The sequence below is a fragment of the Trachymyrmex cornetzi genome, unplaced genomic scaffold, assembly GCF_001594075.2.
Source record: "Trachymyrmex cornetzi isolate Tcor2-1 unplaced genomic scaffold, Tcor1.1 scaffold248, whole genome shotgun sequence".
NCBI lineage: Eukaryota > Metazoa > Arthropoda > Insecta > Hymenoptera > Formicidae > Trachymyrmex > Trachymyrmex cornetzi.
Genome location: NW_017297144.1, coordinates 992,225 through 1,017,271, shown reverse-complemented (window position 1 = coordinate 1,017,271; position 25,047 = coordinate 992,225). Strand labels below are relative to the sequence as shown.

The 25,047-nt window shown below is 38.0% G+C and overlaps 1 protein-coding gene across 1 annotated transcript in view; it reads right to left on the bottom strand.

Moving 5' to 3' along the window:
- Positions 1-12,172: 12,172 nt before the first annotated feature.
- Positions 12,173-25,047, bottom strand: part of thw (chitin-binding domain protein thawb) — a 43,467-nt gene continuing 30,592 nt past the window's right edge. Inside the window, exons 3-7 of the mRNA XM_018508003.1 lie at positions 23,096-23,136; positions 21,255-21,408; positions 19,814-19,929; positions 15,074-19,430; positions 12,173-14,319 (exon numbers count right to left, since the gene is read on the bottom strand). Of these exons, the coding sequence (XP_018363505.1) occupies positions 14,042-14,319; positions 15,074-19,430; positions 19,814-19,929; positions 21,255-21,408; positions 23,096-23,136 (4,946 nt within the window). The 3' untranslated portion in view covers positions 12,173-14,041. The remainder of the gene's footprint in view (positions 14,320-15,073; positions 19,431-19,813; positions 19,930-21,254; positions 21,409-23,095; positions 23,137-25,047) is intronic.

Genomic DNA, 25,047 nt, shown 5'->3' with positions numbered 1-25,047 from the left:
AATGGCCATGTACACACTCGAAATGTAATGTTTTTTTTGCGATTTGTTAGCTCGAGACGCGCGCATGTATTTTAGCAGGGATATCATTCGATGGGCACGACAGAAATGCAACGATGACGAAATTTGTCAGCTCTTCAACTACCGACTACATTATTGCATCTCCCCGTGATACGATACGGACGATGAAACCCGCTGTCACGGAAAATAGGACGAAAAACGGCGGGCAGCAGATGGTGTAGCCAATATCGCAAGGCGATTTATGCAATTTCTAGATTGTAAATTGCAAATGACCGCGCGTGTTGCGGGATCTTCGGTTAAGGCAACACGTTTGCCTTTGTAAATTTTACGAATCGCAGACCGAACAACGTTCGCCTTATGGCGTCGCTACAAGAATCGATATAGCCTCTCTCTCCCTCTCTTCGAGCTTTACGATTTATGCAATAAATAAAAATGAACGCTGCAAAATATACCACCGTTGCAAAATATCATACAAGCTGTCTAGTCATTGTGCGTAATGATAGCTTTGTAGATTATTTACGAAATTTTGAGGATTATAAAAACATAGTTATTATACTTAGGTATGCTTTTATAGAAAAAGCAGCTGTTTGCGATTAACAGAATTTGATTTCTACACTGTTAAATCTATACAGTGTCAAATTTAACCTAATTTAAATCGCCACTGCTCCTACTCAATATATTGAGTATTTATACTAAAACAATGTATAAATTTGACGCTGTATAATGTCAAATTTATCTATTGTTTTAGTATAATATAATAATGTAATATATTGAGTTAAATTAGATTAAATTTGACACTATAAATTTAACAGTGTGTGCAAATAGTTGCAGCATTAATCCAAGGTAAGTACTGACATGTACGATCACAATAGAGCAATCTTGCAGATATAGTTAGTCAGAATGCATTAACAATGACGGGTGGCAACATTATGATGAAGCACAATCGGAAAGGCAAACGGGTTTCAATCGGTGCGTGCAACTCCAAACGTCGCGCAATGCAAGGCACGACGCGCAACCGGTTCGCCGGGTCAGTAACTGTCATTGCCAGGGTCTATCCCGGCACGCTGTTCGCAATAGACGCATTGTCGAGGCATGTAATTTGACTTCCGCGAATAATACGATGCGCTATGCAGCGTGTGACACGATGTTTATCGCGATTGAACGAGCAATGGATTTGATCCGCATGAAGAACCGGTCGATTCGTGAAGAGAAGTCGGAAGACGATTCCGTTTGTCGAATGAATAATAACAGATTGAGCAAACTTATGCCTTTACTTATGCCTTTCGGCGTCGGTCAGCCACTCGTCGTGCGCAGCCCGAATCAGTTTGATTCACACTTTAATAGCGTTTCCCAATAGATCGCGATCTCAAAGCGAGAAGTTTAATACAGAAGTAAGAAACTAGCATTTATGAGCTCGTTAAAGTATGAGCAATAGTTAATTAGATAAGAGAAAGAATATGCATTAGAAAAATAATCTGGTTAATTGAAACTTTGATTGAAAATGAACAAATCAGAATTTTGTAGTTGAATCTATTGTAATTATAGTTGAGAATTCTGATATGATCAGAATCTTCTGATTCATTTTCAACCAGAAATTTTTCTTATTGTTAGTATAAATCGCGATATATCTATTTGACTAATAAAAGATTGTGTTATTTATTCTAATCACTTATAAGAAAATTTAAAGATACATTTCTCTATAAATATATCTTTAAATTTATATAAATATGTTGTAAATTACAATAACAAATATTTTTTAAAACGTATTTTTACTCAATGGAACATCTGGAAAAAATAACTTTCGCCTTCTCTTGAAAAGCGTTCCACTTCGATGACCCAACTTGAACTAAGATTTCGCGATGAATCTGGCTGAAACTTGACTTAAGCTTGCTTGTTCATGTAAATTACTTATTGCCGTGATCGAACTATGACCCTGTATATCATCCGACCAAGACTCTTCCTCGACTGTAGCATTGTTGTTCCAACGCGGCTTTACTGATTGCGGAGCATTCAGCGTAATCTTTCCCGGTTCCGCGGTAACGAGCTGTGCTCGCGATAATAAATGCACCGGGCAATCTGGGCGCCTGCCACCTACCAAACCAGGAACCTAAAAGCAGGCATCCATGCGATTAGTCGGTGATATTACGACAGAGCGCTTTCTCCATTACATTAGATGAGAGCGATGACAGAAGAAAGCGCAAGCAGAACCCTGGCGGATGTGCATACATAGAAACACCATCACATGATCCGATCTTTGCGAAACTGGGACGAACCGTTCGATCGATGTATCAGCTTTGCGAGCGTGACTAACGTCTTACGTGAGACTCTCGAGCCGCAGAAGTCATCGTTCATGCTGGCGGCGAGAGAGGGATAAAAAAGCACCGACAGGTACTTAACATACGGACACCGAGGAAATTTGCGGGAGTCGATGACTCCCGCGAGATAGTCGCAAGACCGGCGAGACTGAAAGGATATTGTTTGGCTGTTAATGTCTAACGTATGAGGGAATGTGAATATGATGTTGCAAGAATCGATATCGGCGGCGCAGCGGCGACAACGTCCGCGTAACTCAGAACTTAACAAAGGAAGAACGAAAGCTTGTGCAGTGCTCGCTTTCCGTCCTCTGTGAAACGCTCGTATAGTCCTTCTTATCAGGACAGGCCATTATTGATCTTGGTTCTGTGCAACCCAGAAAACGGGACATTTTAACGTAGATTACGGATTCAGCGATTTTAAATGCGCCAGTCTCCCAATTTTCAAGTAGAACCGAGATAGAAAAACGGATATGTAAACTGTCCTTAATCATACTCTTAATACTTTTTTAAAAGTCTCCTTTTTTTCTCATCTACTGATTCTTTTATTAAAAGACTATTCACGCTTGGACCACTGTTCGAAGTTTGCAATCTTAAGACGGATATTTAAAGGTTAATGATAGATGCTTCCTCAGTCGTGACGAAATGCGCAAGACTAATCGATGCAAACGCTCGTTCTTACTCTTAATAATAGTAATTTATTAGACACGTCGACGAATGCGTAGTCGATTTTTTCTCAGCAAATACTCGATAGAATGTTTAATTATACAGTTAAGTAACGTTGAAATCAAAGCCTCTTAGCAAATTTACATTTGCTTGAAATCATTGACGTTTGGGATTCTGATTAAGTAAATTTAATTTTGTAGACTTAAAATAAGAAAATATTTTTTCTTTTAGTTTTACCTTTTCGCCAATAATTAAAAAAATTAAATTAATTTTTATATTATTTTCTATTAGAATGTAATCTTCTTGTATTTTGTTTAAAAATATTTTCGTTAAATTTAAAAAAGATATCTATTCTCTGAAGAAATTTTTTATCTGTGGTAAACAACAATTCTTCAAAGAAAAACTAACGACCTATTTCCTGCCAAGTAAAGAATCTCGAGAAATGCAGTAAATTTCATCCAACTTGGAAAGGATAAATGTTTGAAATAAAACCATTACTTCTCATACTAGCCGCTAGCTATTAACTTTAAGACTTCGTTCTCGTCAAAAATAATTTTAAAGGAGCCGCGATGCGTTGAGAGCTATGCAGTAAATTAATAAAAAAAATCTCAGAACTTTCTTAATGTACCCTACATGTAAATGCTGGCGACATCGATCATCAATGATACTCGAACATGGAAGATATCTCATCGGCACGTATGAGGAGTGCGGGCTAATGGTCTTTTAATGACTATCGTACCGTGCTTGCACAATTGCTTATTATCTGATCTATTACACAGACCATTCATACGCGATCAAACGCGAAAAATTCAATGGTGCGCGAACAAATTGTACCGCTGATAGTTAAATGCGACCATCGATCCGTGGTTCGTTTTCATCAAATTTGCGCTCAGCGAGCACTCATCGCGAGACAGTAAACGAATAAATTGCATCATATCGTGCAATGAGCTTTCGGTGTTTGAAACATTAGAGCTGCGAATTAACGATTATCACTAGATTGTTTAGAGAAACGCAATCAGAGCGAACTCAACAATGACGTGTGTTCAGTATTATTCGATTAAAAGTTACGCTTTCCAATAGAATATGATTAAAATGAGATAGTGATTAAAATGTGAAATCGGATTTGCTTCGTTATTACAAAATGAGGAGATCGGTTATGGAATACGTATTTTAAGAATGTCTCATTAAACATTACGTGACTTGTTGATGATAAATAAATGACTGTATGAATAAGAACCTTTTGTTGTTTCTGTATTTTCTAAATCTACCGATGTGCTTACAAATTACTGTATAATTACAACCAATAAAATGCAAGGTTCTGCTAGAGTATTAATCGAGGCCTATAATCGTCGCGAATTACTTGAATATTATAAAGATCGCAGTTTCATTATAAATATCTACACGCACGTACACGTCGACATGCGCGATAAATCACTATTATTAAGAATAAGAGGGAGCGTTTGTATCGATTAGTCCTGCGGGTTTTGTTGTGGTTAGAAAAACCACTTTCATTAATATCTTTGAATATTTATGATTGAGGAGTGTTTAATTTTTAAAAACCGATCATGCACATATAAAACTATCGTTCTAAATAAAAGAGGTGCCATTTAATATATAAGCTTATATTTTGGCTTGTAAAAAATTTATTAATTTTTAATATTTATTTAAATTTATTAAATTTAATAAATTTGGAATTTTATCTTCTCTAAAAGGACAATATAGATTTTTTACGCGAAAAAATAAATGTTTAAAAATCACTAATTGATTTATATATCTTTACAATTTTTTTTTAATAATAAAAATAATTACAAAATAATTTTAAAACTTGCAGTAATAAAATAAGGAATTATTAAAAAAAAATTATATAAGATATAAAATATAATTTAAGATGTAAGTATACTTATATCCCTTCTACAAATCTTATCAATTATAAACTCAATTCTCACGGATAATTGGATATCGATTACTAGACGCCGTACATTGTAGTATTTGTAAATAGACAAAGATGGAACAAAAAAAATTGCGAACACAAAGCAATCTCGATCGATTCCTTCAGGAACGAAAACTTTTAATTTCCAATAGACATAAAATATTGCGTAAGTCTCCTGATTGCATAATCGCGTATCGTATCGCTAATCATTAGGAAACAAAAGGATCGTAAAAGACCTCGATTCTGGTGGCATATAAATAAATTCTTGTATCGCACGAATCGTTCTTAATAGCAAACTTGTCTTACGAATAAATATATACCTACAACAACACGAAGATTCAGCAGTAATCAATAACGGCATGTTCGCGGATACAGTAATAATGCACCTGTGCAATATCGCTTCTCTTCATACAGTGCAAACATATATGATTTCACTTTTCCCCGAGTTACGACAACGAGAATTATCGATTACCGTGGCGCTGCAAATACGACATTCGGAATCCATAATACAGAAATGTGATTTAATGAGAGAAATTCCAAGTCATGATTGCACACAACGATGATATAACTTTACTTCAGACGTTAGTCGATCATTTCTCATTACTATATATAATCATACGCGATTTATGTATCACGGTACGGTCAGTTACGATTTCTTGATATGTACGGATGACAAGAATGCATCTCTAGAAGAAGTTCATGTCACTTCTTCTAGATACAGTAATGAATAATCGCTAAGCTTGATTAATAGATGTACCGCCTCCACACAAACGTATCCCGGAACAAATGATACAGTAGCAACGTAAATTGTGAACGTCGCGTCGTGTATAACGTCACCATAAAGTTAATCGATGATCTTAAATCATGTGATTGCGTGTGCTATGGATTCGTTGAATGTGGTATTACAGTTATCATTCCGTAAATCTGATTCTTAGATGTACCTTAAAGAGCAAGAGTTAGAAAGTGCATTGTCTCACTAAATTTCCTAAGAAATATTTGCAATCTGTAATTCCAATCAAAATAAAATTTTAAATAATTTAAAATAAATTTTAGATATATATATATAATTAAAATTAAATGCAAAACTTATCATGTAATATAGATTAAATACTTTAACATTCAAATCTAAAATTTCTATTGAAGTTTAAAATCTCTTTGCCTCTGAAGATTTCCTGAGAAATACTTCAGTCAACAGTTCAACTAAAATTAAATTTTAAATATATATTAATAAAAAATACAAGTCTTACCATATATTATAAATTAAATACTCCAGTATCTCGAATTTCTTTGAAATCTAAAATAGAAAAAGAATAAAACGTTGGCATTCTATTTGCATCTTTCGCGTAAATTTAATTTGTTAAATGACGTATTTAACAATGTGAATGAACGAAAATATGGCAATAATGAACGAAAATGAACTTATCGTTCGAGCAAGTGTTACAAATACATCACGAAGTTATCTACATCTTCGAGCTACCGCGCGAGGATAAATAATTACACGCTAATCAGAGAATCTTCGATCAAGCACTCTCGCCGTCATCCTCCGACACGCTCGATGACGGCTCGCGCCCAGACGTGGCACGCATGATTGCTCTCGCCTGGACGCTGCCATCAACAAGACGAATATTATTATCGGATAATCTGATCACGGACTCATCCTCTCCTCTCGCGAGCGCGAGCGGTTGACATACTTTCCATTAAAGTGGTACGCGCCCGGTGTGCGGTCGCGGAACCCAAGGTACTTTACCTCGCCTCGGTGGTAAAACGGAGGATTCAGCAGAGGTGTATCCGCGCGGGAGACGAGATCGTAGCTAACGAGCGCGATCTACGATGGAATGCAGAGGAATTGGGGAGAAAGTCGCGCGCGCGATGGTTCACCAGCTGTAATAAGCCTCCAGAGGAGGTGTGTGCGCGATGCGGCTCGTCGAGTCGGATGCAACCTCGACGCTGCAGCCTCGAGATGCCACCTCCTCTCCTAACGTCTTCAGCAAACATCGGGATGATCGATGGGGGCAACGCCAGGATCACCGCGCGCCGTTGTTCGCATAAATTATGACGCGACCAGGATAATGTCGGAGGATGCGCATGGAAGGTTCCTCTTTTTTAATCACGCTCAAGAGAAAGGGATGTCAGACGATGTTTATTCTGCCGTGCGCGCGTCGGAAGCTTCTAATTTCATTACTGAAATGAAGCCAGCTGCGACTTTAATTTATTTCCCGATGCATACAGATAGCGGGATTTTTAATCTGATTATTAAGGCGAGAGAAACGCTCTCGATTGTACTCATCTTTTTGTGAAACTTTAGACGTTTATCTTCTATTAAATTGAAAACATCATTGATACAATTATTTGCAGTCAATTATTGATTTTACAAACAAAAGATCGTACCCGTAAGAATCCATGCGTTATCTAATTATTATGTATTTCTGCAATTATAAATAAAACTTCACTCGTTATATCGCAATGTTATTATTACTCTAACTTTCTCTATTTAGCTTATATATTGAGCAAACCGAGCACTCGAAACGTTTCTCATGTGTTAGAAGACGTGAACGTCCAGCCTTGGATTACCATGGGCCGAGAATAAGATAGGCGTATTCGGCACTAAACTTCGCGGCGCGAACCTCCGTGTATGTGAAATATACCTCGTTCAGATTCACGAGGTGTAATCAAGAAGGAAGGCTGGGAATGCGCTAACGCGCGGACTAGGCTTATTTCGCCTCTAGATACGTAAAGTAAACGAATCGTCTGGTATCCGTGTTCAACGAAAGTGGTCGAGAAAGAGCAATTCTATGATCATGGGTTAATTGCTGCCTTGCGCTGTTACCTCATCCGCGCGTGACCTCTAGCATCATTCCTCTCTTTCTTTTCTGCAATGAGATTGCTCGAGATTCGGTAACACACCGTGTCATCAGTGCTAAAAAGAGGCAGCGATCCGAATCGGTATGCAACAAGTACTGGCGCGGTGAAAGCGTTTGGCCGGTAATTCATTCGCCGAAGAAATGGCACGTGGTCCATTGCAAAGTATATCATTTAGACGCATGATTGAGCTATCGAATTATCATTATTAATATTCCGTTTCTTGGTTCAATTACATAAATACACAGAATTGAATTTATCCGTAATTTGATAATTTTGTATTATAAAGTATATTACCGCGCGTATATCATCTATCAAATAATAATGTCAAGTAATGGCAATAATATACGAGATAGCTTCCTGGGTTGAATATTTTTCTAAGGAAATAAATAAGCAATGTTCTCGATATAAATATTAATGTGATTAACGTTACTTGTCATAGCAATTCTTCAACTTTAAAAATAAATACGTAGTAAAATACCGGTTAAAACCGATAATTTCTTCGCTAGGAATGTAAATCATAATCTTTCTATCTAAAAATTATTTGATCCTTAATTGTAATAGCCGGTTAGCAAGCCCTAACCTTTTGGTTAATATGCGATAAATGCGATGAGCACGAGAATGTTAAATGAAAAATTAGTTGAGTTTTAGTACCTTTAAGGCAATATAAGCATGTAGATATTGTTTGCGGCATATAATGATCCCATTCGAGAGATCTTTGAAAAACAAATGAAATGATTTAAATTAAAAAAATAAAACAGTTCAAATATTTTGAGTTCATTTTCTCCGTAGGAAGATTTCTTAGTGTTTCTAATTGCTTACAAAGTAAACTTTAGGGAACATTAATTGCCGATTTTTCTCAAGTTTTACAATTACTTCTTATGTCGAAATATAAAGAAATTTGTCACTAATTTTAGCTTAAATTGAGTCTTTCAATTAAAAAAAATTTATTTTACGCAAATATCCGGTTTTACACATATTTAAAGCTGTTTAAAGTATTTTGCAAGTAGAACTATTTCTTAACTATTATTGACTATTATTTTAGCGTTCTATATGTATGGCGAGCTTCAAAAAAATGGAGTGTAGATTCATTCTTAAGAAATATTGTTTTAAATATGTGTAAAATCAGGTACTTGTATAAAATAAACAAATATTTTTAAAACTTTTTGCAAAACTCAGTTTAAGCTAAAATTAATGACAGATTTCTTCATTCTATGACATAAGAAACAACTGTAAATAATTTGAAAAAAATCGATGTCTGATGTTCCCTGAGGTAAACCTTGTTAGTATCTTTTCCTTATTCTCTATGGAACGCATGGTAAATCATCGTAATCGTCGACGTTTCTCATACGTTTAGTCATGTAAATATGTGCGTTTGTATGAGTACATTGATAGAGCATTTAATGCACGTGCGCGCGCGATCGAGTCAACGGTCCATATTTAAACAATAATCCACACGCTACTTGACGTTACGAGGGGGCGATAAGCGCTCGTAAAACTAAAAAGCCTTAATTGAGCTCTGGCAATTGGCCAACACGCCGTAATCTAACCACGTACTCTGCAGAGTATATCGTGGCCGATTGCATCAACCGCGACCTTTTACCGCCTCACCAGTAGAGCGCGAAGATAATTGTACAGACAGGAGATCCACGTTCGGAATCGGACCGGCCTCGATCCTAGATGTCCCGTTCGAGCTGTACAATAGAAATCACCTATAACTCGTTCGAATGTCGAAAAAAAAACTGCCGAGATTTATTTAAATCTTTGTCAGCAAAGATAGATTAAAGAACGGTTTTGAGGAATGGATAAACTTTTTTATATTATCTTTGACCGATATCCAAAACGTACGATCTACATTTTTATAAACAATGTAAGATTTTTTAAATATTTTCTCTTTCGATGGCTTTCTGATTTTGATACCAATTAAAAACGCATAACAGTGCTAAACAAAAATATAAAAAAATTCCATTGAAAAATTTAGTTCTCGAAAAAAAAAACCAAATAATAAAATGATATTTTTAAAAATTAATAACTTCTATGAAAAAAAAAATTAAACAATATTTAAATTTAACAAAAGCAAATTGCATATTTGTCACTGAACGAAATGTTTACACAAGTTTTAACTTCGTTTGGAAAAGGACTAGGTCAGCGTATAATGTAGACACGAGTCAACATTATTCCAAGGGAAATAGATAATCTTGGCCTTCTCTACCCAGATGGATTTCCAAATCTGTCGCGCGACAAACTCAGATTATATATCGATTCAGTTTTGTTCATTTTATATGGAGTTTTTTCCCGCAGTGTCACTGAGAATCGGCTTATAATTTACTGCTGTTAGACATTGAGATTTGCGATGTTATCGCCCACTATGTTAAATTACTATACTGATAATGAGTAATATTACTTAATACTTGGATCTTGCGCGATAATATCTAAACGCACGTCCCTTGCAGCATTATTTTAAGTGCATTTGCAACTGTCTGATCTAGCTCTAAGATTTTTAATGATGATCTTAACAAGCTATAGTTAAGTAAATAAATCTCTTGGTAATGTAACATATCATAATGTATTCTTTTAAAAAAATGAAAAAAATAAGATTTTTATGAAAGTAAAACAATAAATGTGAGAATAAAGTAAATAGTATCTACGATATCCAAAGCTGTACAGCTTTACATCGTGTTAAACACTTACGTGAGTGAATATGATGTCTGTTTAAGTATAATTATCAGATAGGTTCATTTACATTTGCGGAAAAAGCAAGATGAAGGAGTAACGATCTTCTTCCTGCCTCTTGTAACTCTTTATTCGGATACCGATCTCCGGACATTAATTTGAATATGTTGCGTCGAGGCGGCGAATCGATCTCGGTCTTGCTGAAGGCGGATGTCCATTCGCATTGTAGCGAACGTAAAAGTGTTGCGCCACGGGGTATCTGAATCCGAAATACTCCATGCCTGAAAAGTTGGCCAACTTAGATATAGTTCCTTCATATTGATTTACGTTTGCATTTTAATTTAAAAACTAAAATTGCAAATATGTTTGAAAAAATATTTCCTGTTGGTATATCATTTGTAGATTACTAAAACTTTTTGTAGCTACGCTGCAAAAATAAACCAGAAAAAAAAAGTTTACGTTAATCATACGAAGAAAATATTTCCAGAAATATTTTTTTCAGTTATCTACGCTTCCATTATATTTTTTCCTAAAAATTTTGCGCTTCTGGCAATAGCGAACGGGACGATCGAGCAATCAAACACGACGCGAAAAAGTGTCGTCCTTGTAGAATAGTTTTGTAATGCTCTCCATGTAAATAGAAGATCCGACATTCTGATTATGACGCTTACGATCTGACTACGATAAGCGTCCTTAGAAATATTAATCAACCATTTGTGCAATGGCCTCCGACCTGAGAGCGATCTTCACTTCTCTCATGTTTCTTCATTAGGTCAATTGAAATTGTATGCGTATTCTCTCGGGCGTTTTATGATGCGAAATCTCGTCGCTATTCTTTTACGACACCGTTAAGTCCGTATCTGTCGATTACGAAATGCGCATTAATTTATTTTTAAATCATGGCATTCGTATACTCGCGAACTGCGGGGGAGATTTCAGAATATGTACGTTCACAAACGTGTATAACATATGCTCGTGTATGCGTACGGATCGCCGGATGTTGAAGTATATGCGCGACGAGGAAGACAAAAAGGAAGACCCTTCTGTTCTCTAGGTGTTTGTGCAACCGTTGACGACCGTAGCCATTTAGCCATGTTCGTTCTTCGGAGGATCCGCCGCAAAAACATTAATGACGCTCATTACTCTGCGTAAGTTATTAACATATTGCCGCGGACATTTGTAGTAATCTATATATTATTAAGCGTAAGTAACTTCTTTAAAAATTAATAATTCGCGTCCTACTTTCGATGATGAAACGTTCCCTTTTCAGCAAATGTAAATATTCATGACGAATTATCCATTAAAATTATCGAAACTCTTGATTAAAAATAGAAAATATTGTAAATTTACTAATTATACCTATTATTAATTTAATAATATAATATTACTTTGTACAAATAATCTATGTGTAACATTAAAATATTTTTAATCACATTATTGTAATCTCAAAATTAAATCTTATAATATATACCTACATTTTTTCGAAGTATCATTAAAATAAGATATAAACGTAACATGTAAGTTATTTAATATTTAATAGTTTAGAATATATTAATGCAACAAATGCAACATATGTGTCTTTTTTTAAACAATACTGGTAATAAAATACTAAATATGCATCCGAATAATATTTTAGCATGAAAAGTATTATTAAAAAATTGAAGCATATGAGGAACGTACGTGACAGGAAGAACGTAGCTAAACAAAACCCTGTATATATTTATTCACATACTGTACAAAGATATATTACATAAAGTCGATACACAACTACACGCTAACTCGCGTACTTAAATAATGACCTAGAAACCCCATTTGGACGTTTCGGGATCGCAACGGAAGCGCATCGCCGATCTCGAAACTGCCCAAATGAAAGAGAATGTTACCAACACCGTAATTTCAAGATATAAGTAACTTACTGTTAGCCGTAGGTACGTAGGAATCGCAACACAGCGAAGACAAATAAATAATTTCACGTGATCCACCGGAAAGCGGATCCCTTCTAGGGAGTCTTTTTGTAATACTGAATAGTTTTCGGCTGAAACGGAAATTCGTACGTTCCGCCGAATATTAATTAAATGCTGCCGGCAAAAATTAATATCGCTCGGAAATTATTTCAAAAGAGGACAATAGTGATCTCGTTGGGGGAAAATACGTGAGGAAAGGATTAAAATTGTGTCACGTAGAATCCAACCAGTACGGATAACCATAAGTGTACATGGTGCAATTCACCACGTGCCATCACATTCCGTCAATTTCGCATGCAATTTAACGAAAACGAGTTGCAATTTAACGATGTACCTGGCAACACAAGATGAGCGCGAACGTGTCAAAATGTTTACCCCCTTTTTACATCGGCATGCAAGACGATCACTGTTTTACACGAGTACATATACTAGGAATATAAAAAATTAATGTAATAAAGAAGATCCCTCATATTCTATATATCAGTAATTAAAATTCGCTTCTCATTTCAAATACGTAGTCGTATATCTATCTACATTCAGAAGATTTCAATCAAAAGATTAAAAATTGTTTATCGAATTATTTTCCAATAATAAAGTTAATTTTCTAAACACAGATACTACATATGGACAGCATTTAGCAGCATAGCACAAGATTATGCTATATAACACGATTATAGCCAGTTAACAACTCATAAAATTACATAAAGAAGAAACATTTAGAGAAACTTTGTTATTATATCATTGCATGATAAACACAAGCGAAACATATAAAATTACCTTACTAATATGTGCGAACTTCTTTGATTATAGAGAGAAGAGAGTTAAGTTGAGTGTAGCGTTCACGCAAGTCAATGAACAGGAGGGACGAAGTATGGCAGGCGTTTTTTTTTCTTCAAGTAATAGTTGCCGATGTTACGAGGCGATCGATGTTTTATTCTTAATAAAAAGGACGGCGAGCAATACATAATCTTAACGTCGGACTACAGCCGGTTAATTATTATATTGCGATCTTATCGATCGATGATCGATCGGGACTCCGCATATTAACCGACACGAGTTATGCTCGGTCGCGGATATCAAGCAGCCGTAGCTCAGATTTACATGTCCGAAATCGATCGTTACACAACCTGTTTAATATCCGCAAGCGCAGGTGTCAATCTCGGCCCGAAATTAAATCAAACTTTGCAGCAGCGTTATCGATCTAAGTTCGAAGAAGCCAATCTTCGACTCGAAATCTAATTTTCCGATTATTGCATGCAAGTGTATTAATATAGCAGCCAAGTTCTATAAGAATTCTAGAATTAATAATAATTTAATGTTGTCGACTTCTAATGAGAGTATTTGACAAAAAGTTCCGTATCTCTCCTGAAGAAACGCAGAGCAGGTTTATTCTGTTTATTCATGGACATCGATTCATGGGCCAAGATCAAAACCAATTCACCGTTCGGAGCTTGAATCCTCGAATTTAGGCTAGACGGAGTGACACGATGATGGATGACAGCAACGATCTACTCCGATGTATTGACAGTTGGACGTCTTCTGATACTCCAGCGAGATCTTCATCTCGCGAGTCTTCCGACGCGCGCGTAGTTCCGATCGGTCGTCGATTGTGCGACTTCTCAGCCCCATTTAGCGGCTACCGTGTAAAGCGACCTAAGAAGTTCGAGAGCTCGGCTATCAGAAGCGGTAGCCTCCGACAAAGAATTATTCGTCTCCAAGACAGCGTCGTCCGATCTTCTAGCAAAGGCATTGGCACTCTCAGTGGTCGTACGGAATTTTCGTCCCGTCCTACTGCGGAACGTTGTGACAGATGGTAAAGATGGCGTGGGTCTCGTAGACGGTGCTCGAGGAGTCCTTATTGTCGTGGAATTCGATAAAGCAGCCGATCGTAGTTTAGCTGTAAAGTAATAAATAAAAAATTAATCTGTTTTGACTAATAAACTATTAGCTAAAGAAACATATAATACCATTTTTTGTGTAAAATGGGCAATGTTGTATTTTTACAATAAGCAATATTAAAAATAAGAAATATTATATTAAAGAAACAGAATTTTACTGGAAAAATAAATGTCTTTTGTAATAAAATCATGTATTTTAAGCAAAGCGTTTAAAAAATAATATGTGAATTAAGAAAGCAAGATCAACAGCTTAAAAAATTTGTTATTGATCTTGCTTTCTTAATTCATATACTATTTTTTAAATCGCAAAGAAACTTTACCTTTTTTTGTCTTTTTAGAAGATTGTATTTTTATGTCTTTTCTGCGTTAAAGCGATTAATAAGATTAATTTTATTAAAGCTCCTCCAAAAGATATAGCCAAACGATATATATGCCAACTTGCACAAATTCACTAAATATATTGACCTACATTCAATATAGATATGTTATATATGTTATATTTGTGTACGATATTTGTTAATATTGCCGAACGTTGGCTAATCATTCGGTATCATCCAAAAGCCCCTTTACAATATTATATACACTAACTAAAATTAATCGTCGACGGTAATAAATATATTCGTTATTCTTATTTATTAGCTATTTATCCAAATAAAGCATTTTTATTGTTTTAATGCGATATTCAAAGACAAAATATTTTCATGAAACATTCTATAAATAAATATTATAATTGTTAAATAGTGTAATACGTACGAATCGAAAAATTAAGTCTATTGATGCCAGCGATAATTTCTCGCGATTCTTCCGAAGTGAACTCGTTAACGGGCATCCTCAGAAGTGCATCCAACAGTTGTTCCTTCTCCTGTTCCATCGTCTTGTTCCTGGGACCATTGCAATGGCTTATCAGCAATAGAACCAATTGTCTTACCGTTGCATTGCTATCAGCCTGTTTCATCACTCGCATCAGTGTATTCGAGCTCGTCTCGTTCAGGTTACCGAACATTTCATGTGCCTTGATCACTTCGCTCTCAGTGGTATTCAACGCGTTGCCCTGCGCGAATGGCAGCAGAGTGGATGCCAAATTGTCCCGGGAGACGGCATTGGTCGATGTCACCGAGGAGGTAATCGTGGTCGTTATGCTCGATCGCGTCGTGATAATTGGAGTTGGCGTCGCCGTGTTTTCTGCGGTAAAGGTTGTTGGTAGCAGAGTAAACGTTACGGGTGGATCGTTGTCGCTCGTCGCCCATTGCCAAGGACTCGGTGTGCTGGTTGTTCGTGATTCCGTTGTTACGTCGAGATCCACAGAGGACAATTTCGACGATCTCGCAGTGCTCGCAGTGGGTTCTGATTCTTCACTAATAGCATTATCAGTTGTTTCGGGCAACTGAGTGGTGCCGACGTTCGATTGTAGACCGTGATTAATGTGTCGAGGATCTACGAACACCGTTGTTTCCCAGAGCTGAGTGACCATAGGCGAAGAAGTCCAATGATCATCGTTCAGTAGGTTGGAATGTCTCGTGGTCGAGGCATCCGTCGGATTATTAGTAGCGCGAATAACAGTAGCAGTATATGGAGTAGCGTCACTGACGGTCGCAGTAATGGGATCTAGTGTCTTCATGTTGTCCCGAATTGTCGTTGCCGTCGTTGTCGCTAAAGGCTTGCGAGTGCTTTCTCTGTGATTACTTTCCAACTTGTAATTGTTTCTGAACTTCGCGTACGAACTGCGAGCTGTGGCAAGAGATTCGGACGGCGCTGTCGTTGATTCATAGTAACGTATTCTGAATGGTTGAACGGTGGTGCTGGCGGTCTGGTAGGAAGGTTTGCTTCTCGATAGAGGCGTCGTTGAGCGCACCACCTGATTCGGCAGAATGCTGTTTGTTGCGGTGAAACTCTTCACATTACCGAAATGATGATGATAAGGAGGCGGTGTGAGATTTTGAAGGGGTTTATCACCAGCCGAGCCTCTACCCCAACTAGGTGAAGTCGTTCCTTTCCCAGAATTCACAAAAGACGCCATCGTTGACGAGGCCACGTAACTGCTTATAGGTGTAGCGCCGATCGGTTTGACATTTTTACCATAAGGTTGGAAGGTCCTTGCCGTGTTATTTTGAAAGCCACCGATCTTATTTCTATTTTCGTACTCGTCCAATGGGAAATAATTGTCGTAGACCGATGACAGATCTGTCGTATCCCTCGTATCGCCATCGTAATTTTGAATATCATTCATAGTAGTAGTAAAAACGCGATTCACTTCGAAGGCAAACGTATTACCACCCTGTGTTGATGATTCGACATAATCCCTCGAATCGTGTGATGAAGCACTGGGCGGTAGCAACGTCGTACTTGGATAGTAAATTGGCCTTCGCGTCTGGCTCTCTGAAGTTGTATATTCATCATACGGCGTCGTGTAGTAAGTCGAATACGATCTATCGGTGGTGACAGGTGGTTGTAAGGTAGTGGGGAATATGGTGGTTGGTTTACGCCTTCTGGTAACGTCGGTATCGTCCGAAAAATCCAAGACTTCATCCTTCTCCTTAGTCACTGATGCATACTCTTCCGCAGTAGTTGGATACATTGTCGTCATTTCAAACTGGCCATCATCGGTGGTCGTCGTCGGTGGTTGCGTGGGCCTGATCTCTGTGAGCACCTTCTTAAAGGTTTCCGGATCTTGTAGATATGCCGATAAAGCATGAGTAAAGACCTGAGCCAGTTCGCGCAGCTTGGTATTATTCGATCTCTTCGCGCCGTTCACTGGACCCTCGCTCTCTTCGATCTCTAGATCGTCGTTTATCTCGCCACCAAGATCCTCGGCTTCCGACGTAAATTCAGTCATTGTGGCGTTTCCTTCGAGCGCATTATTTAGATTGAACAGCTCAACGTATGACGAGATGGTGTGTTGTGTGAGAATGTTGGTCGGTAATTCGACAGACACATTATGCGAATGATTGCCTTCTCTACCCTCAGCTTCCTCGACACTTGCGGTAGATTCGATAGTCTCATTGGAGTCGAGATTGTCGCCAGCTGTGGCAAAGTATAAAGCTAACGAATGCAAAGTGGATGGACCAGGCGCAGAGGGTCCATTTCGACTATTTCCATCCTTCGCGATTTCACTCAGATTTTCCCCGTTATTTTCTAAACCTTGAAGAGAGTGCAACATGCTGAGCGCGTGTTCCCGTTCAGCGTAAGGTCTATCTTCTAAAGTCGGTGGTGGTTTGCTGCCAACCTCAGGTAAATAAGTCGCTCTGTCTTTGGGCTTGCTCGTTGTCGAAGACGACGATTTCACCTTGGGTATCAGATTGCTGGCCGTGATGCGATAATTTGTCAGAGTGGAACTGTATGTCGGCACAGTGGTCGGCGGTTTCGGCGTCGGCGTAGTAGTCATCGTGGAGTAAACGTAGTTTTTAGTGAAAGGTACGTACGGGCCTAAAGTGGACAACACTTTCCCCTGTTTATAGGTGAAACTGGTATCGTAAGGACTTAAAGTCTTACTAGTAGATCCGCTCTGCTGATAACCATTGGTGCTTTTCCACGGCTTCTCGGTCGAGCTGATTGAATTCTGATGGAAGCTTTGCAAAGTCGCACGCCAAGGATCTCCCGTCGTACCTTTGTTTTCGATGTTCGAGATACTATTCTCATTTTGATAATTGGCGCGGTAGGTTTGCCCATGACACTCATCGTAACATGGCACATTGGTCGTGGGAAACGCATCTTGACTGACGGTTGAAGTGACGTTAGCATCATTGTGCCGATAGCTTTCTGTATTCACGTATGGACGCGTAGTCGCGAAAGAAGTATCAGTGTCTCTCTGTTCAGTTACCCTGTTATCAATATATTGTTGATTTTGATAATTCCCGGAGGCTGGTGGTATTCTTCCTACAGCAGGAGAAGTCCGCGAGCTAGACATAGTTGGGAACTCCTCTGCGGAGGGAAACGATGTCACTGTCGTGGTGTCAGCATTAGTGTAAGTGGTTTCTGGAACATCATCTTGCCTATAGTAAGGAGTGCTGTAGTGCGACGTTTCAGTGGTTGGCGTATACTGTAATGTTGTTTCATAAGGTGGTAACGTCGTTGTCCTAGGCTTATAGATAGGAGCGTATGTGGGACCGGGGTATGGTGGAGCACCCGTCTTGGGTGTGAAGGATACCGTCTCACTCTCTCTGTTCCTCTGTGGCGTCGAGGTGGTCGTCTCATGACCGCGGTAACTAGCGGTAGTGGTATGATCTCGGTAATCGTATGAATGGTAATAATATTGTCTGTTCTCGGATTTGCCCGAGTTGAAGCGATGTCCTCGATTGGACACGAATGCGGCGCTTTCCGCAAACTGCTGATATTCCTTCGGAGGCACCGCAGTTGTAGTTCTGAAAGTTGTCGTCTCCATGTACGTCGGTGTAGCTTTTTGTGACTGGTTGGAACCGAACAGATTGTTTCGCGGCGAAGTTCGCGATTTCGGATTATTGAACGCCGGCTTGTCGTTGCTGCGCGGCGTATTCTGATTTGACTGATAATTCTGCCGACTATCCTGGAACTTATTGTTGTGCTCGTAATTGAATTTGCTATTCTGAGTATCCAGTTGATTTCTCTGTCTATTGACCGCCTGATAATTCGATCCGCTATCATGATATTGTCGCTGTTTCGACGGCTGGTCGTAATTATCGGGTATCTGACTCGTTTTTTCGTTAGTTCGTAATGCGTTTGCATTGTTGTCTTGGAATCGACCAGAACTACGGGTATTCTCGAAAACGTTGTTCGGCCCGAAGTGTTGATTAGACTTTGGTTCATTCTGTCTTTCCGAAATCTGATTCTGCTTGTCGGTGGATTGACCGTACGGATTCGTTCTACCATTTTGTTTGCCATCGTAGTCGACGTTGTCGTAGTAATCCGCGTTATTTTGTTCCTCTGCGTCGCGATGAAACTCGGATTTCATCTTTCTCGCTTCCGCACGTTTCTTCTCTTCCTCGGCCAGTTGCTCGACACTCTGCTCGTACAACTCTGTGGACTTGCTGCAGTCCACTTTGAACCACCAGTCGCATATAAGTTGCGATTGTTGGAAGATCGTGCCATTGGGACACAGGAACGAGATCTTACGTCCGTTGTCGCAGATGTGGAATACCTGAAAATATATTCAACTTCGATGACAAATGTCTCACTAACAGAAAGTCTCTGCAGAAATATTACTGGTATAACGATACAAATACCGTTATTATAAATATGATTATTTTTTCAAAGGTAATTTTGTGCACATAAATTATATAAAAATTCAAGGTAAAATGAAAAAATATTTTCAAAAAGATCATTCATTTCGTTCTTCATTTTCTCTTATTTTCTAAACTTTTTTATTTGGCATGTATATTCATATTTTTTACAGACATTCTAAAAAAATGTTCGAATTTCTATAATCCGTAACTATATAACAATCGCCGGATTGAGCATCAATCCGTGTGACTTTTGCTCGAATCGAGCCGTCACGTCGTACGTAATATCGATGTCACCTACTTGGCAATTTGTCTCTAAATCCGCGTAATATCCCCCTCTCAGACCGCGACAGCTGAATGAAGTGGTTGGAATCGACGTGAGGGCTGGATAATCCACTCCGGGCTGTCCCGTCACGCCTAAGTACAAAATGGAGTGTTATTAAATTTTATAACGCTTGTTACATCAACGCGGCATTACCGATGTTCACAACTGCGTTTTTCACAACCGTGCTTCTAAAATATGAATATCGCAACATAATCGCTTGGAGCTTTCGCGAACCATGCCATTAATGTCATGCGAACTATGCCATTAACGTTTCGTATATAAAGAATTCCACGAACCGATAACTACCGAGGTTAGTGACAAAGATCGTTTAGATCCCCCATCATATCGCTTCGTGCGCAAGATGATAAACGAGCGATAGATTATCTGCACTAACGCGTCGCGTTTCGAAAATTTAATTACCAAACGTAACAATGCAATTACATCACGTTTAGGGGAATAACAGGTCGGCTAGAATAGAAGTGCCGTAGAAAGTCTGTCACTTCAGTGGAAAGTCACGAAGCGCCGGCGCACAATCATCGTAAAACGAAAAATTGTACCTCGTGGGAAAGCAGAAACGCAGTCTGATCGCTCCGAGATAGTCGCACGCACTCAATGACTTTCGCTTACACAGAGTCTTACATAATATCTGACCGCTAAGACAGTTGGAGAAAAGACACATACAGACATCGGATGCTCTCATTTTCGCTTCTGCTCGAGTACGATATCCCTATATATGGAGTGTTCTAAATTTACCGAAGAAGCTGGTAAATATGTGCATAGATGCACAACTTGTAGAAATGAATTCGTATGACCGTACGTTGTGTCTACATGCGAAAGACAAATATACACGTGCACAATGTAAATATATATATGGGAAAAGATAATACGTGAAGCGCTGGAGAGTGCAACGTTGGAATAAGCAAATATTATTTTTATTCCGGGATAAAAAATACGAGCAAAAAATATTTTTTCATAAACTTTTTTATACGCATTTATGCTCTCTTGGCCATCAACAATTTCATTCAAAACATTGGGATTAATAAGCAATTAATAAGCATGAAATGAAATTACAAATAAGAGTTTTTAAGAGCTTCGCAATACTTTAAAGTTAAAGGATAATTTTAGATAATCAGTTTTTATCAAAAGATTTAAACGCCATGTTAAACAGTTTATTTTACAAACAATAATAAAAGAGTACACGAATAAGAACGGCTGTTACATCAAAGAGACGCGACATGCACGGAGAAAAACGTTTTAAGTAATAATACCCGCTCCTTTGAGCCACTCCTTGAGAAGGTCCTCGTTACCGAAGAAGACTGGCAATGGAAGAAAAAGCGAGTCGCTTTAGTCAGGTCGGAAAAGAAAAAGAGATTAGCGATGTAGTCTCGAGGTTAGTAGGACAGTTCTGTGAGAGAACCTTGGTAAACTTGGTACTCGCCGTTCTTTTCGGGCGCCAGCCTTTTCACGATTTTCTTCAGTGCTTCGACGTCTTCTTCGGATGCCTCAAGACTCGACAGGTCCAATTCCGTGAGGAACTCTGGCAGTCTCGCATGCTCGACATCTCGCGATGCCTGCAACGTAATACGCTCTCAGAATGTAGAACTACTTCCAGAAAAGCGCTCGCGATGACGAGTTTCCGCAGGTCTCTTGGAAGATACACTACTTTCAACTCGTCTTACAGCTTGCTCTTTTCTTCCAGTGTACTTGCATCTTTACTTTGCATATTATCTTGTAATCCAATCATCGTGATAAGATTGCACGTGATAATGTTAATGTGAAATCGTTGGGAAAAAAAAACAATTTTTAATTTAAAGCTAATTGAAAATGTACAAAGTCGAGGGGCCAGTTATCACTTCAATTCAATATTTGCGATATTTTTTCCAAATGACGTAATCGCAATTCGCAGAAAACGAATTAAGCGAATTTAAGGATTTAGCCGTAAGCTGTTATCTCTAGGTGATATTATTCTGTTAAAAAACAGCCACGATTTACCATAAAATTTTATTTCTTTATATGCGTCATACGTGAAGTGTCGATAATTAGGGAAATCAATTTATGCATTTGAACGCTCGAACGAGCGCGACGAGTGCATTAAACGCTATTGATTTTGCGTGGGCGAGACGATACGACGCACAAAATGCGAACGAACGTTCGCCGCTACGTTATCCCGCGCATGAAATTCGATACTGCAACTCGCATCCCACCGGGAAACGAAAGTTTGATTAAATTTCGCTGTAGAGAGTGCGGGCAGAGGAGCGTCCGTCGTCGTTACCTACACTTACACGTCGCGTAAATCACGGTTAACCAGTAAACGGTGCATCACAGTATTGACCATTGTCAACATTTATTAGCAACGGTAACGGCAACTTCAAAGCGACGCTCTCTAATGCGAGAGTGTATCGTAATTTCACCCGAGCGATTTTTCACAGAATCCGCGAGCGCGTAACTCGGTAACTCTGTAATTAGATCTCGCGCTCCCGTAAATTAAAATCCGCGTTACATCTGCAGGGATGAGAAAAGAGCGTCCGTAACGCATGTTTCCACGCTCGCGGTTGAAAATTTCGCGTCGCCCCGAAGCGCGCGTTCCGACCGCGCTTTACCTCTTCCGAATCGATCCGCTCGCAAACCGTAAATCGTCGCGCGTACAACGTCCGTGCGGAATTCTACGAAAGTTAAATTACATTGCTTGAAATAAGGGCCGCGGGGACTTTAATTACTTAGCCGCTAATTAACTTCGGCGTCCAAAATGTCGCCTGATTGGAGCCGCTCGGTCTTCAGATTAGCGCCACTTGAATATTTACGACAGCATTGTTCGTTCACTTATACTTCTATAGAATTAAGAAAATCCGTAATAAATATTCTAGGGTGTTTCTAAACTGTCCGGCTCAGCTTGCCACCTGGAGAATCCACGAAAGGACCGAGAGAAGGAAAAACTTCATCATCCATGGCAACTTTACTTCATCCATGGGAGAAGAAGTCAGAAACTTAATATTAAACTTAGAGGATCGCGCGGAGATATTGTACCGAAATTATCATTGCAATTGCGTGATAAATTAAATGACATTTTTATTAAATTAACAGTGGCATTGAAAGTTAGATAGAGAATCAAAATTAGTTACGAAATTAATTCCAGATTTAATTGAAGATTAATTTCAATTTTAATCTTTAACGGTGAGATAATAGTACATCTTATAACTAGAAGTAGGCTATTCTTAAGTTTAAAAAATAATATTTAAAAAAAAAACGAAAAGCGCTCACCTCTGTCTCGCAGTGGCCAGGTGTGTACGTGGCAGCGATACCTGAAAGTCGGAAACGGGGATTAGAGTTGGGATTAAATAATCACGCGTCTTGCTCTGTAGGAAATTAGGTCAGCGAAGCGCGGTCGCCTAATCCGGACGTTCTACAGTCGTCCTATGGCAGCCATTTGGGATATTTGTATAGCTGCTTTCGTTACAACGCGATGTTGTGAAAATATGCCAGCAGGCGGAAACCGTTCAGGCTGTTTTCGCTGTTGAATAAAGAAGCTTTATCAACGACAAGCGTGCATGCTAGCAGAATCGCACGGTCGATGCGCCCGTATAATCCCATGGGTTTTATGGTAGAATTGTACACGTCGAAATTTTTTTTTCCACTGCCATTCAGCGTACTATTCGCGGTAAAACAAACTAAATCAATATCGAAGACACATTACACTGATCTTGTCAAACTTCTTTTAGCTCATAAGTAGTTTTATTCTTTCTCTCTGTCTCTCTTTCTCTCTCTTTCTCTGTCAGAGGACGATATTTTATAGTAAGAGAGCTGAAATAATTTTTTTTCAAGAGTGCTTAAATGTTGAGGTATTGAGTATAACATATTCTCTCTTTTTATACAAACTAATAAATAATATTAAATATTTTATAACTATAAAAAATATTTCAAATAAAACTTAAAAGTTTAAAAAATATTTGTTGCTATTAAAAATATAAAATAGTTGTCTAGTAAACTATTTGGTCTGAAAGAAACTCCAATCAGAATATTCAATTTTAGTCATGTTTTCCATCATTAAATTAGTTGTTATTATATAAATTATCTTTTAAGAAATTTTTAATTAATTTTGTTTATAAGTACGTGCTACTGAAAATTGTCAGGAATCACATCAAAGAGTTATGACTTTCAATCGCAAAGAGCTGCAAGAAATTTATCAAAGACTTTATAGTTGAGAGAGAAAGCGCGTGATACCTATGACACATTACATAAGCATAAAAACTCGAGTCATAAGTCGATGGACCATCATCGTTTTGTTATTTGACGTACCAATATTAGAAGTTCGCACGATGATTTAATATAACAGATGGTAACTATAAAAGGCGATTCTATGTATTTTACATAGAACCCGCCCCAAACATTACAATATTGGAAATAAACTATTTGTGAATGCTTCAAAGAAATAACTAATTGTGAGTAAAAAATCATTTTTTTTTTTTTTTTTTTTTTCTTTTCGGAAAAAGAATTAATACTCTGACTATGATCGACCCTGTGACAATAGGTTTCAAATACCCTGAGATCTCAAAGAAGAAACTCAATGGTGCTGAATACAAAATCATACGGAACATTATTGGAAAATGCAGAAAGAGAAAGACAGATGCGACAGAGTAACAAAGATGGATAAAAAGTGATACGGACAAAGTCGTAACTTGCTCCGCGAAATTCTTTACGAGATCGCGGAAAACGTGCAAAGTTTCGCGAAGGTAAGCGACGAACTTTCATGGCGATGAAAAATTTTCCGCGCATACTTGCACTAAGTCCCGGATATCGAATCGCGCGTTTCCAACGAAGTAGTCATGAACTTTTCTACTTCGCTACGTAGAGAGGTTTCTCAAACGTTATTCAGCTCCTCCAGTTAATCTAATATATTTCTTCATTACGCTATATAAATTATTACTGTATAAATACGAATTTGCGACAATAACATGATACATTTTTCAGAAAGTTTTAATCAGCATCAAAAATCGTTAATTAATATATTTATACATTTTCTCGTGTACTTTTCTAAATTCAATCCTCCATCATTATAAATAATATAAATTATTTCTTCTTTACATAAAATCTGTTTATTTATGAATATTTGCATCACTAAGTATTATTCGAGAAAACTCTCTCTATTATAATTATACAATAAAATTAAATTTCTGCCTCATATAAAGTAAATTAAGATTTATATTAAAATCAGT